Consider the following 18,772-nt stretch of genomic DNA (forward strand, 5'->3'; position numbering starts at 1 on the left):
CGAACATGGTCGAGATAACTCTCACCCGCATACAGATAGACACGGGCAAATGCACGTTCTCACACCATCTCTCACACGCTTAGTTCACACTCATACCGCCCCGCCTCCCACATGCGCAGTCACGCACACACGTGTACACTCTTACATATCTTGCTGTACTATCCACACTCACATATGTGCACACCGTGCCATATGCGTGTAGTTACACCTCTGTGCTAACCTGCATACATACAGTCAGATGCTCCCACACTAATCCACACACTTCCTTACTATCACACACACACACACACACAGTCCTGTGCCATCCCACAAGCACAGCCACACACCTCCATACCGTAACACAGTCACGCATCCCAATGCTGTCCTACACACACGTGCTCACAGACCCCCATGCTATCCTCTGCACGTCCACGCACACAAGTCTATGCTATCTGGTCTACATATGCACTCCCAGACCTCCCCCCACACTCACACCACCACGCTGCCCCACACACATACAGGGACACCATTCCGTAATATCCCCACGTACACTCACATTAGTAATACACATACGCTCTCGCACGCCTGTCCCCTCTCCCGTGCGCACACACCCTCTCGGCCGACGCTCACATCCACATACTCCTAAACAACCCCACACAAGCACTGGTGTCACACACTTCCCCTTTCTCCCATGTACGAGTATTCCCACATACTATCTTCTTACCCGCGCTCACGTTTCCACACTAGTCCACATTCACACTCCCGTACCGCCCCACAGGTACACAGGCAGACGTCCACATTCTTCTAACAGTCCGTCACACTCACATACTCCAAAACCACCACCTAGACCCCGCCCCTGACACGTGCTCAGACTCTCACGGTCATCCTTGCACTCACATACTTACACGTCATCTCACGCACACGTGCTCACACTCGCTGTTACTCGCGTAGCCCTGTATTTCCCTACCATCCTCCGCACTCAAACACGCTTCCTAGTATTCTCACACTTCCATTTTAATGGCCGTCGTCATCACTTTGATTTTTGCCACGTCCTTGCTCTGTCTCTCCAGCACACCTCCCTTCATCCATCCGTCATCCATAGCCCCGTGATGGCTGGGGAGTACACAGCCTTACACGGCACATAGGCCACTAGAAGTCACCGGCACAGCGCCTTCATCTTACCGACAAGCCGTCTGGGGTCCGGAAAGGGAAAGATACTTAGCCAAGATTAGGAAGTTAGATATATGCCAGAGCAAAGTAAACCCTCAGACTTTGAAGTAGACAAGGTCTGGGGTCATCTCACCTGTCTTCCCCTGGCTCTCGCTCCTGGCATACGTATAAGAGCATCTGGCACGGGTCATCTGTGTGCCATCATTCACTCCCTCTGTGTTCCATCTTACCCTGGGAGGCCACTCCAGGGCTTCTTCTGAAAACAGTTGCAGGCTTTGTCATTGTCCTGGGTTGCATCACTGTCCCCCCTGTGCATTTGATGCCACAGTGGTATATGCTTCATTATATGACATACGTAATTGATACTTACTTCAAGCTTATATGGTTTTGCCTATACATGTAAATTATAAGCTTCAGGAAGGAAGGGGAGACTACGCCTTGTGTGTGTGTTTTGTTTTGTGCGCCCACATAACTGGCAAGATGCTTGCTATCTGCTAGAATTCCATAGCAAATGTTCAACAAATATATGAACAGATTCAACAATGAAAGTAATTATAGGTTGCTGACTTCCAAGCCATGGAAAAAAGGGACTATCACAGTTGTATGTAGGTTCTGAGGTACCAAAAGGACTAGGAAGAATGTTAAAGGTGAGGTGCCAGGGTGTCGCTGGTTGAGAGGAGGGCATGAAGGTCAGGCACGGTGGAAGAGTGAGGAGGCCAGAACTTGCCAATATTCATCTGCCAATTCCTACAGTAAGGACTGGCCCATCATGTGAGGGGATGCTCATGTGAGCCAGGCACTCTGGTGCCTGGGGACGCCTCTACCATGCCTTAGTCTAGGTGGCCTTCAGTACTAATCACCGTGTCCTTTCTGTGCATCTTTTTCTCCTCCAGAGCCAAAGGATGAAGTGGAAGTGTCAGATGATGGTAAGGCCAGATGGCTTTGGGAACAGGCTCTTGGGATGGAGGGGCTGAGAAGGGGGAACCTGATGGCTCACACTCACCCACCCTAACCTGTGCCCTGCAGATGAAAAGGAACCTGAGGTTGATTACCGGACAGTGACAGTCAACACTGAACAGAAAGTTTCTGATGTGTATGACATTGAAGAGCGACTAGGATCGTAAGTAGAGTTCAAAACTGCCTCTGGGCACCAGGACTAGGGTGGTGCAGGACCCACAGTTCACCCTGGCACATCTTCCTGTGCCCTCCTAGATTCGGCTTCCCTTGAAACTGAGAGTCTGCAGACTGGGAGGGAATGGCCCGCCAGCACGTCCCTCACCAGGGTCTTCTCTGGAGCTGCTCCTATGGTTCTGTGCAGGCCCAGCTCTGTGGGAGCCTAAGGCGAGGCCTTCTACGCCTCTGCATATCACTCAAACAGACCAGATCCAAATCAATTCTCTTTACCATCCCTTGCACTGGGTCCAAAGTAGCTGGGCCTGACCAGCACCTTCTTCGAGACAGCGCCAGCTTTGGGGGTGTGCTAGCATGCCCTGTGCCAGGGTTCTGAGAAGGACTTGCCCTTTGCTGCCATTGGCTGGCTCCGCCCTCCCTAGGACATAAAAAACACCAGCGTTCAGACACCAATAGGCCGTGCATCTCCCTCAATTCTCAGTCCCTTGAGGAATATAAGAAGGGAAGAAAGGGAATGGCGGGGAGAGGGGGTGTCATTCAGTTGGTAGAGTGTTTGCCTAACATGTACAAGGCCTTGGATTCCACCCCCAGCACCACATAAACCAGATGTGATCCTAGCATTCAGGAGATGAAGGCAGGCAGATCACAAGTTCAAAGTCAGGGCCATCATTAGCGACATAGTAAGTTTGAGGAATATATATATATATATATATATATATATATATATATGTGTGTATTTGTATGTATGCATGCATGTATACATACACACACACACACACACACACATATGAGAAAAGGCAATATGGCTCATCTTTTATCTCTGGTGATTTGGGAGAACCAAGGGCACAATGTAGGCCTCTTATCACCTCTGGAGAGGAAGTCATCCTGGAGGAATAAAAAGAGCCCCTGTTCCCAGCCAGTCCTCCCTCCACCGTCAGAGCATCTATGCTAGAAAGGAGTGGAAAGAGGACCTCAGCCCATCTTTGGGGGTCCTGTACAAGGAAGGAAAGAAGTCTACCCATAAGATTAAATAGAAATGTTCTTCATTAGTCAAGAGCGGTGATTAGCATTTTTTTTCCTTAAAGCGAAAATAGTTTCTGTTTAAGGTCTGTTAGCCATATACCTGGGTCGTGACTGCGCAGCTGTGTAGCTGTGTACAGTATGTAAATGAACAGGTGTGTGGCTGGGTTCCAATAAGCCTCAACTATAAAAAGAGTAAGGCCAGAACTGCCCCCACGGGCTACAGTTTGCCACCCCCGGCTTAGAAGAGAACTCAGCTCAACTTGGCTTTCCTCCTCTCTTTCATTGACAGTGGGAAGTTTGGACAAGTCTTCCGACTTGTAGAAAAGAAAACTGGAAAAATCTGGGCAGGGAAATTCTTCAAGGCCTACTCTGCCAAGGAGAAGGAGAACATCCGGCAGGAGATCAGCATCATGAACTGCCTCCACCACCCCAAGCTGGTCCAGTGTGTGGATGCCTTCGAAGAAAAGGCCAACATCGTCATGGTTCTGGAAATGTGAGTGGCACTGTAGCCCGAGAGCCCCTCCCACTGTTCCCACCCATCCACCTCCACCCACAACAAGGAATGATGGGCAAGATTCTCACCAGCACCATGACCATGGCTGACCAGAGGGAACCAGAACTGGCCCTGACCCACTGAGCAGCAGCCTAACAGCAGCCTTGGGACCCCTGCAACCTTTGACCTTTTGTTTCACTGTGAAAGAGCTCGGCTCTCACAGGCTCTTCGCTTTCACAGGGGCATTCTCACCTGGAGGTAGTTAGTTAAGGGGGGAAGGAAGGAAGGCAGCCTCTTGCCCTCCTTGACAAAGAGAAGGGGTTCAAATTTGGGAGTTCAGAATGCTAGAGTGGAGCCTTGCTCCATCCCTTCACTGATCCTTACTGCCCTGCCTTCATTCTTCCCTTGTTAAACTATTTTGATACCTCACTCACCAGAGTGAGGGCTTTCTCTGTTGAGCTATACAGAGGTGGGGGGGGGGGCTTCACTTCTCTCTCATGCACACACACAAATATATTCTAGCATCATTAATCCAGGTGTCCTTCACAGGCACCTGCAAATTTCATGGGTTTCCTTTGTCTAACATTATTTTTTAACATTTAAAATCACATTAGGAATTGTAAGGAAATACACAAGGGAGTCTTCTTCCCATCCAGTCACTCGCCTTCCCTGTTTCCATACCACCAGAGGTGAAGAGTCTTATTGAGCTTTGTTGTATTCTTCCAACAAGCTCTTTACGAAAATGCAAACATATGTGGTAACATTTCACTGTCCTGGCTTTTATCTCAGTGTATGACTTGCACTCACTGCCCTGCACTGGGAAGTTTTTAGTGAACACCACCAGAACAAGCCCTGCATCCTCAGAGCTACAAGGGGCCTCCGGGTACACACACATCACAGTGTGTGCGTTTGATAAGAGATCAGGCAGTTTCACACCTCTTTTGCTTTTGCAAACATTGCTCGTAGCCTTGTGCCAACCTAGTTTCACTGACACCTGTGCGTACCCACAGCCCATGTCCCAGAAGTGGAGGTACACAGAATGACGGGGACAATGTCCACTTGTGGGTCTTCAAGGTACTTTAGACCTGCACACCCTGAGCTTCGGGATCAGTTCTTTGGGGAAGAGGACATGTCCACTCTGCCAGGCATTCTTTCCCAGGAAGTGCCAGGCCTGAGAATGGAATAGTTGCCTCTTAGAGCAGAAGAGAATGGTTAGAAGGTCAGATCCCAGCCCCACCTCTCGTGATTTGACCCTGAATGACCTACCCAGCGCTGCCAATCCTTAGTGTTACGATTTGTAGAAGAACCTGTTGATCCCTCGTGAATGTTGTGGGGTTGAGTGGAGCAGTGCTTATGGGTCTCAGTGCTTGGCCACAGGCAGCTATCAGAAGAAAGATGAGACTTTTCCTGGGAGCATTTTAATGCCTAAGCAGATGCTGTGGAACAAGTCCTTTCTAATACTCAGGAAGTCTGCCATCCAGCTCTGTTACTATCAAAACGTGATTTTTTTTTTTAATTGTTAGGTAGTACAAAGCTAAAGGGTATTTAGGTTAAATAATCTCAAGGCTCCCCATTTGGCTATAAGATTATACTTTCTGTAGAATCACAAAAGACTCAGAAAGCAGCTTTCTTAGTATTTAATGATCAAATTCACCACCACCCTCTTCAAGTCTGTGACCCTGTCACAGCTCTCAATACCTGTGGGTTCTGAGGTTTCACATTTGTTTTATAATGAGTTGCTTAGTCCCGGCAGTGTGGGTATCTGAGGACATGGAGAAATGTCTTATCTTTAGAAGTTAAACCTTGAACAAGTTTGTGGGGCAAGGAGGGAGGGAGGACGGGCAGGAGGCAGGCGAGCCTGGGTAAGGCCAGGCAGCAGCACCAGTGGGCAGAATACCATACTTAGCTTGGAATTGGGACTTGGCACGCTGGGTGGAAAAAGAGCAGAGAAATGTAAGGAGGTTTCAGCTGGTCTGGCTTTCATCCCTGCACCCTACTCCTCCCCCACGGACAGAGCGAGTCTCACAGGCACAGATGCCAGAATAGCCTCTACTGAGGTTAAGAGTTTGGCCTGTGAAAGGAACTCAACCAGGGCTTATACCCACCTGTCCATCCCCCACCCCCAACCTAGCCTAACTCATAGCCACAAACAGAGAGAAGATTGACAGTCAACAGGGCAATTTTCTGTTCTCGTCTGAAGGAGAAAATGAGAGAAATGAAATGTATTTCAGAGTCTGCCTCAGATATGTGGGAAATAAGGAAGACTATGTTTGCAGCCTATCTGGCTTTTGGTTCCTGGATGAGCTCCAACTGTACAGAAGCAAAGGGTCCTTCTGGCTACTCCCTGGGCCTGCCTTGTTGGAAGTGCTTGGGACTGTCCAAGTGATGGTGGGACCCTGAGCCCTGGAGAGGATATGAAGTTTCAGCTGGGTCCCTGATGGCTGATGTCATCTTTGTTCTACTGTCAGCAGAGTTTATAAAAGAGCATCCAACTGGCTGCCAAGAGACAAAGAGTAGAGGCTGGGTACCAAGTCCCTGGATAGCACTGTTTTCTCTGGCTGCCAGGGAAGGTTTGTCCAAACCTAGAGCTCTGGGGATAAGCTTGGTCCCTTGGGATGAGTCGTGTTGGTGATAGTATCCATTCATTTATTTACCCACATACTATCAGTTTATGAAAAACACATTTCATCTGGCCCCATCTTGGCTCATGCCTATAAGTCACATCCTTTAGCAAACTAATACCTTCTCCATGCAGTCTTGGCCGTTTTGAAGAAAAACCTACAGAACTATGAAACTTGATGTTTAACTCCTTCCATACCAGGAAGCGACTAAAAAAATGTTCTAAAACTGTATTAGAGATAGCTGAATTGCCCTGAGCCTATGTGAGCTAATACTCAATGAGTTACCTGCCTCTAGAAATGCAAGCCGTATGAGCTTCAGGCTCAGACAGCTACGCTTACTGCCCAGAAGTCCCCCGGGAAGTTGAAATGCTGGCTGCTCTCTCAGGACATTTTAAACTTCGAGGCGGATAGTTGGGGATCACCTCGTCTGTGCTACATACCGGCAGCTGCGTGTGAGAGCCAGGCTGCAGGCTGCTGCGAGGACCAGCAACTGAGACAAGAAAGTAGAGAGGCAAGGCATGGGGCCTCCAGGAGGAAGGCTCATTTGTGTAGAAATGGGGAAGGGTTTTTTTTCAAGAACTTGGATTTCAGCTTGAGTGACCCAGGGACTTTTAAAATATGGACCCTCAGATTCCTCTCAAGACTTTACAAAGCCAAATCTTGGAGGGAGGATATTGAGAATCTGTATTTTTCTCGTGTGTGTGTGTGTGTATGTATAAGTTCAAAATTATTTATTTTATTGTATATGCATTGGTGGTTTGCTTGTATGTTTGTCTGGGGGAAGGGGGTGCTAGATCTCCTGAAGTTACATTCACAGACAGTTGTGAGATGCCCTGTGGGTTCTGGGAATTGAACCTGGGTCCTGTGGAAGAGCAGCCAGTGCTTTTAACTGCTGAGCCGTCTCTCCAGCCCTGAAAATCTGTATTTTCAACATAAACCCAAATGATACTTTAAAGTGAAATATATATTTAACATGCTAGTACCCTTCTGCAGACTTTGCCTATAGCGTTAACTCAGTCCATCTGTGGAGCAAACCTGTGAGGTGGTGATGTTTTTATCTTACAGATAAAGAAATTGAGGCTGTGATCTAACAAAAGAGTTTTCTCTTAGAGCGGGGTCCTGGTTATCAGCAGAAATGAAGGCTTCAGGAGAGAGGCGCCACCTGCTGGCTGTGCAGGGTCTTTCTTCTCTGAGTGGCTCTACAGTCTGTTCTAGCTCCTTCTAGTGGCCAGTGACACTCAATGACCTTTACCCGAGTCTGCTCTTCCAGGGGACGATGACGGAAGCGTACAGGCGCTGACGTCTTCTAGTCTGTCTCTCCTGCAAGAGTCAGTGACAAGGAACTACCTGTCTTAGAGAGTCACAGCTAGTAAAACTCCGAGATTGCATTCACGCCTGCTCTGCCCATTCCTGAGGACTCCCTTTAGGAGAGTCGTGGCCTCTGGGGTGGGGATCAGAGAAGACCGTGCAGCTCAGACACGGGGCCGTGCATTCACACAGGGTGATTTGCTGGCTACCTGAAGTTAGCAGTGGAGGCCTAGCTGTGGGCTGCAGAAGTGGAATGGATCGCACACACCCAGGACACAGAGTCTGCCAGGCAGAAAGGAGAGGAGGGCCTTCCAGAAAGACCAGTTAGCTACGGCTGGACTGAACCCCCAGCGTCAGCAGATCTATTACAACTACTATGCGACAGGCCACATCCAGCCAATCCCAGAACTTTGAGGATTCTCATTATCAAAGATAGTTTTCTGTTCCCGGCTATGCAAGTATATTCTTACATTCTACACGACGGTGAATATTTGAAATGTCAGTCCCCTGTGCCTGTAAGCACAGCTATAAAAAGAATGAATGGGGCTTGGAAAGCTGCAGAAACTTAGCGCACGCGCACACACACACACACACCTGCCAAGGCGGGACACCCTGCCATCCTGGCCCCCAGAATCCTACAGTATGACTGCAGTGCATTCCCTGCCTCCTCCTGTCCCCACAGTGTGTCAGGGGGCGAGCTGTTTGAGCGCATCATCGACGAGGACTTCGAGCTGACAGAGCGGGAGTGCATCAAGTACATGAGGCAGATCTCAGAAGGGGTGGAGTACATCCACAAGCAGGGCATCGTGCACCTGGACCTCAAGCCCGAGAACATCATGTGTGTCAACAAGACAGGCACCAGGATCAAGCTCATTGACTTCGGTCTGGCACGAAGACTAGGTAAGGCCCATCTACCTGTCCTGTTGCTGCCCGTACGTAATAGCAATGGCTATGTGTGTGCTACACACTGTGTGTCAGAGATGTATGGAGCTGAAGTCACAGACCAGTAAGACTCAGGTTCTAATCTAGCCCCTACCACTTACTGCCGTATCACTCTAAGCCTCAAGTTCCTTTTCCATAAGGGGAGACTAAACAGTACCTGCCCCATAGAGATGTTAGGCTGCTAATGCACAATAGCAATAGTCCTCACACACAGTCGGCACCTTGGCCTTAACTATCTATTTGAGGGTGGGATAGTGCTGGCGGTGGTGGCGGTGGTGGTGGCAGTGGTGGTGACGATGACATTAGCAGCAACAATTCCCTTTGGGGTGACGACAGCTCCCCACATCTACATTATGTTACAGTTTGCAGAAAACTTTCACGTTCAAAGAAAATATGTAACCAGCTTCACTCATCCTTACTTGGAGGACAGAGAACTTATAGGCTAGAAGTTCAGGATTCTCCAGCAGTTTCTACCACAGGCCAGTGAAGTGCTGAGGCTGGCAAAGGGACCCTGGACCCGGCTCAGCTAATCTAGGGCCCCTCTGCTATCAGTGTCTTGCTATTCCACCTCGAGCCTCTGACATCCTCAGCAGGGAGGTGTGGGGGAGAAGCTGGAACTTCTTTCCAGGCACTGAAGTCTTTATGGTCAGCAACTGTGCCTCATGTACACGCTGGTCCCACTCTGCCCATACAGCTCTGTCTATCATTGAGCAACATCCTTCTCCCCTCCTGGACACTGGTCTACTAATAGTCTTTATTTTGCCACCCTGTGAGCGGCAGGAAATAGTTGAACAAGACAATGCCTGGTAAACCTCCCCGGACCTCCAGTCCTGGGTGAGGTTGTGTTGGCCATCCAGAGAACGGTGAGATTTGGGGGGTCCTCCCAGGCCAGACATGCTTGATGGTCAGCACAGTGTGGCTGACCTGATTCTGAGAAAATATGCCTGTTCTATTCTCCTCTCACACAGGGACAGTGGCCAGGACATAGGACCTTCCTTTGGACAGTAACCACCAATAAACGGGGCAAATCGGGAAGCACTGGCCCTGAGAACTGACATTGACAGAGCCCAAGGAACACAGTGTTCCAGTTCCTTGGTAGAGAGACATTAAAGGGACAGCAGCACCTGAGGACCAAAGATGAGGGAAGCAGTTAAAGTGCAGCAGGGGGAGTTAGGTGTGAGCGGGGCCACGGCTTCAGGCTGTGAAGGCTGTTAGAGCCTTTGTTTGGACTATTTGACATGGGTCTTGATGTGTTGAACCAGACCAAATGCGGCTCCCAAGCCAAAGCTCTACCACTGCTGACACCTCCAATCTGGTACTGGCCCGCTAGCGGGCATCTCTGCTCCCTTATGGCAGAGATGTGCCACTTAGGCCTCTCTGACTATTGTCCAAGCAACAACTGGCCAGCAATCAACCACCTGGGTCCATGTTGTGACCACCTCTGGGGGAATCACTTCACTTCTCCGCACCTTTTTGTTGTCCTGAATAGCACAGGTACCCTCCCTGTTTCCTAGGTTTAGTGAGACTGTTAAGCCATAAAATCTTTTGAAGGATGAAAGGAGTATTCAGTGTGGAGACAAAGTGCATCAGACACAGTGGATGCTGGTGTCACCATCCAGTTGAGGTTGCTGAGCACAGGTCACCATCCTTACCTTGGAGGACTAGCTTGTGGAGCACAGGCATATCTAGCTTTATTAGTATTATGAAATACTTACGAAGGGGCCGCTCAGGGACAAGTACTTTAGTGGCCCCTTCCCCCCTAACTCAGGGCACTTAAGTTGAGTATATGCATTGTTGGCTTTCCTGATGGGTCAATGTGTTAACAGAAGGTCCTGTGTAATGGAGCGCACCGAAGGTGAGGCCCTTCTCTGTGCCCATTACACAAACAAGGGCAGGACCTACCCCAGGCTAACTTTGTGATATGCTGTCAACCGACCCCTCTTCATTCTGGTTTCAGAGAATGCTGGCTCTCTGAAGGTCCTCTTTGGGACCCCGGAGTTCGTGGCCCCAGAAGTGATCAACTATGAACCCATCGGTTATGCCACAGACATGTGGAGCATCGGAGTCATCTGCTATATTCTGTGAGTCCTGAGATTCGTGGTAGGGAGGGGAGACATATTACAGGAGGGTCCTTAGGTTGCCATGCTATAGTGCGGGAGAGGGCAGGGTGGGTCATTATGGGGGACCACACCCTTCAAGAAAAAGGGTGATGGGTTTCCATGCCCATCTCTGCCAGCCCACCCTGCTCTTGGACTCCCAGCGAGTCAGTGGCCTACGTCACCCTTCTGTAGCCACGTATAGTGCCAAACGCAAATACCCCCATGCTGGGCCCCTTACTGTCTCTAGTGCTGCCTGCCTGGGGGCTTTGGTCAGGCTTCTGAGGTAAGGGGAAGCCCAGATGGGGATGTCTGTGCATCTTCACTGTCTTCTGAGGACAGAACCCCATCCTCACAGGATGGACACCACAATCCCTCCTCATCTCTCACTCCGGTACATGTACTGATCGACGGACACTTTTAATGGAAAGGGTTATATGGGAACAAGAAAACAGAAATCCAGACAGCAATTAGAGTTAGCAATGCTGGAGGGAGAGAAGAGAAGCCAGCAGTGGGCACCAGTGCTTGGCAACCCATAATATGCCCAAATCTCTGTGGTGATGCCTCAGGTGGCAGGCTTTGCCTCAGCACTGGTGACCCGAGATCCCACAGTTAAGACAGGACCCAGGCAAACACCCAGGAGTGTTTGCCCAAGGTTAGGCTTGGAGTACCCGAGCTCCACGTAGTTTCGCTGGGTTGTGCTGAAGCTCCAGGCCACAGTCATTAGCCTTACAAGTAGCCCTTGAACTTGTATGCCACATGCAGTTATGGGATAATCTCCCTAAAGCTGTGGCATAATATCGTTGTCTAAAAATATCGTTGTCAGGGTTAGGGATGTAGTTCAGTGGGTAGGGTGCTAGCCCAGTATGCATGGAGTGCTGGATTCGGTCCTCATCACTGCAGAGACATTCAGACACAGTGGCACACACAGTCCCGGCACATGAGAGGTGGAGAGAGAAGATTAACAAGTTCAAGGTTACACTCAGCTACACAGCCAGCCTGGGCTGTGAGACCTCGTTTCAAAGTATATACATATGCATATTGTCATTAAAACAAACAGGAAATCAAATATTTTTCATAAAAAATTTGGAAGCCTGGAGCAGTGGCGTACTCCTGTCATCCCAGCCCTCTGGGATGCGGAGGCATGCAGATCTCTGTGAGTTCGAGGCCAGCCTGGTCCTCAAAGTGAGTCCAGGACAGCAAAGAGAGAAACCTTGTCTCAAAAAAACAAAACAAAAAAAAAAAAAATTGGGGAGGCTGGAGAGATGGGTCAGAGATAGGAGCATTTACTATTCTTGCAAAGTACCCAGGTTCAGTTTCCAGCGCCCACATCAGGCAGCTCACAGCTGCCCACAACTCCAGTTCCAGGGGATCCAAAGCTTTCTTCTGGCTCTGAGGAATACCTGCACACATATGGTGCACACAGCTCCATGCATGTGCACGCACACGCGCACACACACAAATTCACGCAGACAGATGCACACACATCTTATTTATTTATTTATTTATTTACTTACTTACTTACTTACTTACTTACTTACTTACTTATTTACTTATTTATTTATTTATTTTGGGTTTTTAGAGGCAGGGTTTCTTCTCTGTGTAGCCTTGGCTGTCCTAGAACTCACTTTGTAGACCAAATTGGACTTGAACTCACAGAGGTGAAAGGTAACTCTTAATGCTCAGGTGACTTAAAAAGCATCGTTAGCAAAGCTCTAGTGTGTGGGGCTTCTGACATGCTCAGAGTCTCGCCGTCACCTGTGAGGACAGCCTCCTTCCGCTGGACCTGTGCCATAGCACTTTTCCCACAGGGTCGCTGCCTTCCCTGCCTGAAGTCACCCTCTTCCAGGTCAGAGAAGACCCATGCATTTCTGTCTCTCCCGGTGCCCTCTAGGAGGGGGTCCTAGCGACAGAGGACACTGCACTGGATGTTTCCCCCTGTCCCTGGTGAACTGAAGAACTGAGGGCCATGAGCTCAGCTCAGCTCTTCTGGGGCTACTGGGCCAACCCAGAGCTCATTTTGGTCTCTGGGCCCTAGTGAAACACTGGTCCCTTCTGCCGCATTTGATCAGCTCTCTCTGTCCAGCCCCTGCTGTGCTGTACGGCTTAGCTGGCCCCCAACACTTGCAGTGCTGCAGGGGCCTCCCTTCACAATGGCAGGGGACCATCTGATCCACTGATTTTCACAAAGGAGGGTCAGCACAGTGTCCAGTGGGTCATGGCAGGAGTGTGATTGCATTGGACATTGAAGAGCACAGTACCACGGAGGCTGCATGGTTGGTCATTTAATCATGGTCTGGACAGGTGACCAAGAGTTCCTTTTTGCCCAGAACTAATAGTTTCCTAGGGTACAGGACTTCGAGCACAAAAATGGGGCTAGTACCTGACAAACCAGACAAAGGAATTGCAGTGCTCACTGGACTTGTTGGTAAGTTTTAACAATGCACGCATCCCTGTGTCCCACACTGGATCAAACAAACAAACAACTAAGACCCTGCAGACCTTGGGTGCTCTCGTGTTTACTGTCCCCAGGACTGACGTCATCCTTTTTTTTTTTTTTTTTTTCTGAAGTTAGCGGTCAGTTCTGTGTGTTCCTGGACTTCATGAAAGGGCCCAGAAGGAAGTGGCTGGCTTCTTTTACTCAATGCCACGAGGCTAACTCATAGTCTTACACACATCTGTGGATGGCTCATTATCCAAGCTACGCAGCATGCTACTGGGCGAGCATAATCTAGTGTGTGATGGGGCCTTAGGCAGTGTCCGGTTGTGGTGTTATAGCCTTCTGGCATGTGTGTTTTTAGAGATGTGTGAAATGCTGAGTGTTTCCACTGGTAATGTAATCTGGAAGTTGGCTTGCTGGGTCAGAAGAGCACATATTTTAAAATAAAAATCATTTTAGATACTATGTTACCCCCACCTGGCATTGTTTACTAATTGCTTTTAAAGTGAAGACTAAGCAATAAGGACTTTTTTTTTTTTTATTAAGAAAGATAACCTTGACATACAGACACCTGTACATCTGGTATCAGGAGTAAAGAGAGGGATGGGAGGTGAGTGGCAGGTTGGGTCCACACAGCTCAGTGTCCGGATGGCTGCACCCATTGATGTGGCAGCTACCTGGACTGCTCCATAAGAGCTGGCTCAAATCTGGGAATTCCTCTCTGGAGCTAGGGGACTCTCCACAGAGCACATGATGCTAAGAAGAAAAGTTGGACCAACAAAATGGCTTCCTTTAAGCCCTGCTGTGCAGAACTGTGCCAGAAGTGGCTGAAGAGGTGGCAAGTGCCCTTGTGGTATATTATGCCCTGCCTCATCTTTCTCTTTAGAGCTGGGTCATTTATCTAACAGTTCCTATGTTGGCCCTCCTGACCCCTTTTGAGAACAGTGAATGCTATAGGACATCATTAGCCAAATAGCAACATGTTTCGACCCCTGTTGGGGCAGTACCTCCTGAGCTACGGACAGCACCATCACACCACATCAGTGCAGGGGGGTCCAACTTCAGTGTGGGAATTTGAATTCTTGGAAAATCCAGCCCAGAAGTTAGGACAGTTCCAGTCCTTGCATAGAAACAATGGCAGCTCCAGGGTGATTCTTCTGAAGGTAGGGATTCCTTGGATCTCCTTCTGAAGTTAGCTTCATTCAGCTGGAAGAGAAGGGGGGGGGGACCCCAGCCACACTCCCGAAGGGAAATCATAAACCAGCCTTCCCTCTGGCTTCTCCCCCGCTGCTCCCTGAGGTGTTGCTTCTTCCCTGTGCCACCGTTCCTGCCCTCCCTTCCCTGTCCCAAAGAAAAGACAGATATTTCCAGTTCCCCTTCCCTCCCTGTTGCCCTCATCCTCCCAGCTGCCTCAGCAACACATTCCCTCCATGCTTCAAAGAGCCAGAGGCCATCCTCATGGCTGTCGCCTCTGTCTGTCCTGTGCTAAGCCCAGGAATGCTTCTGATTCCCCACCTCTTTGCTCCCTTGCCAAACTCAGCCACTACCTTTAGGTTCTTCTACCCAGAAACTCCAATTCTGCAAGCATGATTAAGCCCCCAGTTTAGTCCTTGCCTCTTCCCACGAATCTGCTCAATCTTTCAAATTGTCCACTGGGGATTCTTAAGGTTAAAACAGGACAAAGCCTAAACTCTCCAGAGGTGTTCAGTGGTCTGGCAGGCATGTGGTCCCTCAGCTAGCCACTCACATAGCCAGATCATGCCTGTGACTGTAAAGACAGCAATGGAGCAAGTGTAGGCCAAGGGACATTCCATCCTGAGAGAAGAGCAGGCCCCAGCCCCAGGTTTGCTGATGGTGCTCTGCTGTGGGGACGCTAAGGGTCATTCAATGCCAGACATGTGGCAATGATTAATTCCAGCACATAAGAGGCAGGGGCAGGCAGATCTCTGAGTTTGAGGGTAGGCTGGTCTACAGAGCAAGTTCCAGGGTAGCAAGGGCTACACAGAGAAACCTTGTCTTGAAAAATAAAAATAAACAAAAAACTAAGCCATTAGGGGACCAGAGGGCTGGGGGATCTAGCACAGTGAAAGAAGCCTGCTTTAGCATGCTTTAGGCCCTAGATTTGATGCCTAGCATTGAAAAAGTATTAAGAAAGTAGGACACCCTGAAGTGTGAGCTTCATGATTCAGACTTGAGAATGAATGTTAAGAATCCACATACTTGAGAGAGAAGCCAAGTATTCAAGAACTTGCCCAGACAGATAACAATTTTCTGAAAACTGGGTAAGTCCTTTGATTTAAAACTAGATAACACTGGAGGTCGGAGTGTCATATAGCATCAATGTATTTGCTAGCTGGTTAATAGCTTTTTTCTATGATAAAAAGACACATGACCCTTTATTACAAATTATAGCAATAAAGTCCAAAACAGGAAAAACTGAAATCTCAATCTAGTCATAGCTGTACAGACCATGCTAGCACCTGGACAGCAGAGGCAGGAGGATCAAAAGTCTGAGGCCGGTCTGCACTACCACACTATATACTGAAGCAGAAATACAACCCAAACCACAAGCATTTCTCAATTATTCAAACCCTGCCTTGGCCATCATGCTGCAGGGTACCAGTTTTGGAAGTTTCGGACTTAAGGGGAACTTGGGCAAGTGGAAACCTGGGCAGGACAGAGTGTTTCAGATGGATGTACTGCCAGAGGGGCTCAGTGCCAAGGCCAGAGGCTGGGGCTCCCCCTGCCTGCATCGTAGACAGCGATTAAGACCTATCTTTGCAGGATTCCAAGTCCTAATTAGGAAAGGAGGTGTGCAGAGGGGCCCTTTCGGCATTCCTCAGTGCAGCTGTTTGCTTTTCTTGCTGTCTTTTGGAGCATGGCAGGACTTTCCCCCTCTTGCTTCAAACAGAAAATGCAAAGGCAAGCAAAAGCAGGTGCCTACAAGCAAAGACAGGCTGCATCTTGGTGGAACTTGCTTAGGCCACACACATCCCAGAGGTGGAGGCAGCTGGGAGGTCCGTCGGAAACGCAGTCCCGTCACTGCGGTGGTGTCAAGGTGGAGAAGCACATAACAGTGTAAACTCCAGGACTGGTAGTCTCCTCCCAGACCCTCTTGGGCACAATGACCAAAATGATTCAAATTGTCCACTTAAGTCAGCATCTTGCCTTAAGAAAAGCCATCTATGTGCTAGGCATAGTGGTACACGCCTTTAACCCCCACATTCAGGAGGCAGAGGCAGAGGGGAATCTCTGAGGAGTTCCAGGACAGCCAGCGATACAGAAAAAAAAAATCTTAGAAAAAAGAGAAAGCCATCTACAATAGTTTAGTATTACTCAAAAACCCAAGTATATTAACTAGCGTGAGAAAATTCACACTCACCAGCTCTCTACTCTTTGTACTTGCATTCAGCAGAGGGCTCCTCCCATGGCCAGCCTTCTCCCAGTGTTTCAAGTGGGTGTTGTCAGAGCACAGTGTTCGGGTACAAGCAGATTTCATAAGCTGGGGCCTTTTGAATGCTGAACAAGCCCAGCATCTGTCAGTGAGTTGTTGTTTATGATGATGAACTAATAAAGATGTGGAAGAAGGATGTTCGTACAACCCTGACTTATGAGGGCCTTGGATATATTTCATGGGATTTAGACGGGGGTCAGGAGAGGGTTAAGTATATAATTTTCAAATTGAAGAGGCAGGGCTATTTGTTGAAGCACTATTAACAATTTCAAGATGGTGGCGGCAGAGCATTAATGCCAGGGGGTGGGGGGGGGTCCATCTCAGGGTGGGACTCCGGGCAGCTGATTCCATGGAGTCAGCTCTTGGTTCGCCATACACAGTGAGGGGATTGCTGGCACGAAGAAGGAGAGGTGTGTAGAGGTCACGGAGAGGCTGGTGAGCTTCAGTCTGTTCTATCTGACTTTGAGGTCACTGCCTTCCACATTGCGTTTGGCTTAGGCTGCTGGGAGACAGCAGAGGTTATCTAGAAGAACTGTATGATACACGTGGTGCCAGATGAACCCTAACCATGGACGGCTCCGAGTGCCAGTGCAGTGCATACAGCTTTCGTAATCTGCATGGAATTGTGAGCATGCAGCAGCAGTAAAGGGTTGGCCTGGGGATCCAGGCTCCTGGTTTCACATCTGAGTGTCTTGGAATCTTTGGGCAGGTTACCTACCAAATTCTATGCCTCACTTGCTTTCTCTGTATAATGAAGAAGTGGGAATTACCTGTGTTCTGGGGCAATGTTAAGATTAAATGGGTTCATCTATTTCAGGTCTTCACACTGCAGGTGGTAAAGTGTGCTCCACGCCTGCTGAAGAGGGGACAGGGACCATAGAGTGGAGAGACTATTTCACAGCGTGAAGAAAAAGTGGTGCAGAGGGTAGAGATGGCGTCAGAGGTCGCTCAGCTAATAGAGGCTGCACTCTGGCCTCTGCCACGTAGCCTGTGTCCTGGTGTGACATAGATGCCCCAGGGGGGCCATGCCTCCTCGCTGGTTGAAAGCCCTCCTGTTTATTTGGCTCACATTTGATGAGCCATCTCTGCATGGTGCCTCCCCCACCCCCAAGAGCACACTACAGGCAGACGGGAGGAAGGGACGCGCTGAAGATTCTACGAGGGGTGAGGGCCAGCCTGGGATTTGAGGGCAGGGAAGATGGAGGGTTTCTCAGCTCTGTTTTGTGCGCAGTGGAAGTCTGTAGATGAATCAAGGAGCCCACCTCAGCCTCGCAGGTGTTTAGTGTAAAGGCTGGGGAGACCCTGAGTTCAGTGAGTGGCTGAGGAGAGATACAGAAGCCCAGTGGATTTCTTCTTGGAGCTTGAAGAAAGGCGCATGCAAAGGCCATATGGTATATGCTTCGGAGTGCAGGGCACACCCCACCTTTGACCTCGGCACGTGCTCAGAGGAGTCATGCTCCCCATCCCTCCCAGCTCAACTCCCCTTCTTGCTCTTCTGCTCTTCTCCCCCAGGGTCAGCGGACTTTCCCCCTTCATGGGTGACAATGATAACGAGACCTTAGCCAACGTCACCTCAGCCACCTGGGACTTTGATGATGAGGCGTTCGATGAGATCTCCGATGATGCGAAGGATTTCATCAGTAACTTGCTGAAGAAAGATATGAAGTAATAAGCCAGGATGGCAGTCTTGTCAGTCTCTGGTCTGGTTGGGGGAGGGTGGGCAGAGCCTTCCATTACCTGCGGAGCTCCCTCTTCCTGGTTCCACGCCAGTCCTGTGTTCCCTGAAGAGGAAAGAGTGGCCAGTGAGGGACCCAGCCAGTGGTTGTGTGGAGTGGTCCCTGCTTCCGGGTGCCAGACACCCCACCTACCTTTAGAAGCATAGAAGCCCCACTGGAATGGTGACTCCGGAGCCAGGGTCTCGGGGGAAAGACAGCATCTCTGTGACGATTGGCCTTTTATTGTCTGTTTGGCTGTGGCCTGCACAGTCCTGCAGACCCCACAGGACCTCTCCAAGGCTGCTTCACTTATGTTGGAGGGGCCTCTTTCTATCCCCAGATTATCCTGGCTTGGTATTTTATTCACATCGAAATTATTACTTAGATGTGGCCCAGTTCC

At 49.4% G+C, this 18,772-nt stretch overlaps 1 protein-coding gene across 4 annotated transcripts in view; it reads left to right on the top strand.

Moving 5' to 3' along the window:
• Nucleotides 1-18,772, top strand: part of Mylk (myosin light chain kinase) — a 178,098-nt gene that overhangs the window by 144,958 nt on the left and 14,368 nt on the right. For all 4 annotated transcript variants that reach the window (XM_055624905.1, XM_055624906.1, XM_055624908.1 and 1 more), the window contains 6 exons: nt 2,043-2,075; nt 2,176-2,269; nt 3,593-3,796; nt 8,408-8,625; nt 10,625-10,748; nt 18,170-18,322. In XM_055624905.1, the coding sequence (XP_055480880.1) occupies nt 2,043-2,075; nt 2,176-2,269; nt 3,593-3,796; nt 8,408-8,625; nt 10,625-10,748; nt 18,170-18,322 (826 nt within the window). The remainder of the gene's footprint in view (nt 1-2,042; nt 2,076-2,175; nt 2,270-3,592; nt 3,797-8,407; nt 8,626-10,624; nt 10,749-18,169; nt 18,323-18,772) is intronic.

Source organism: Psammomys obesus, unplaced genomic scaffold, assembly GCF_907164565.1.
Source record: "Psammomys obesus unplaced genomic scaffold, mPsaObe1.curated_primary_1811, whole genome shotgun sequence".
NCBI classification, from domain to species: domain Eukaryota; kingdom Metazoa; phylum Chordata; class Mammalia; order Rodentia; family Muridae; genus Psammomys; species Psammomys obesus.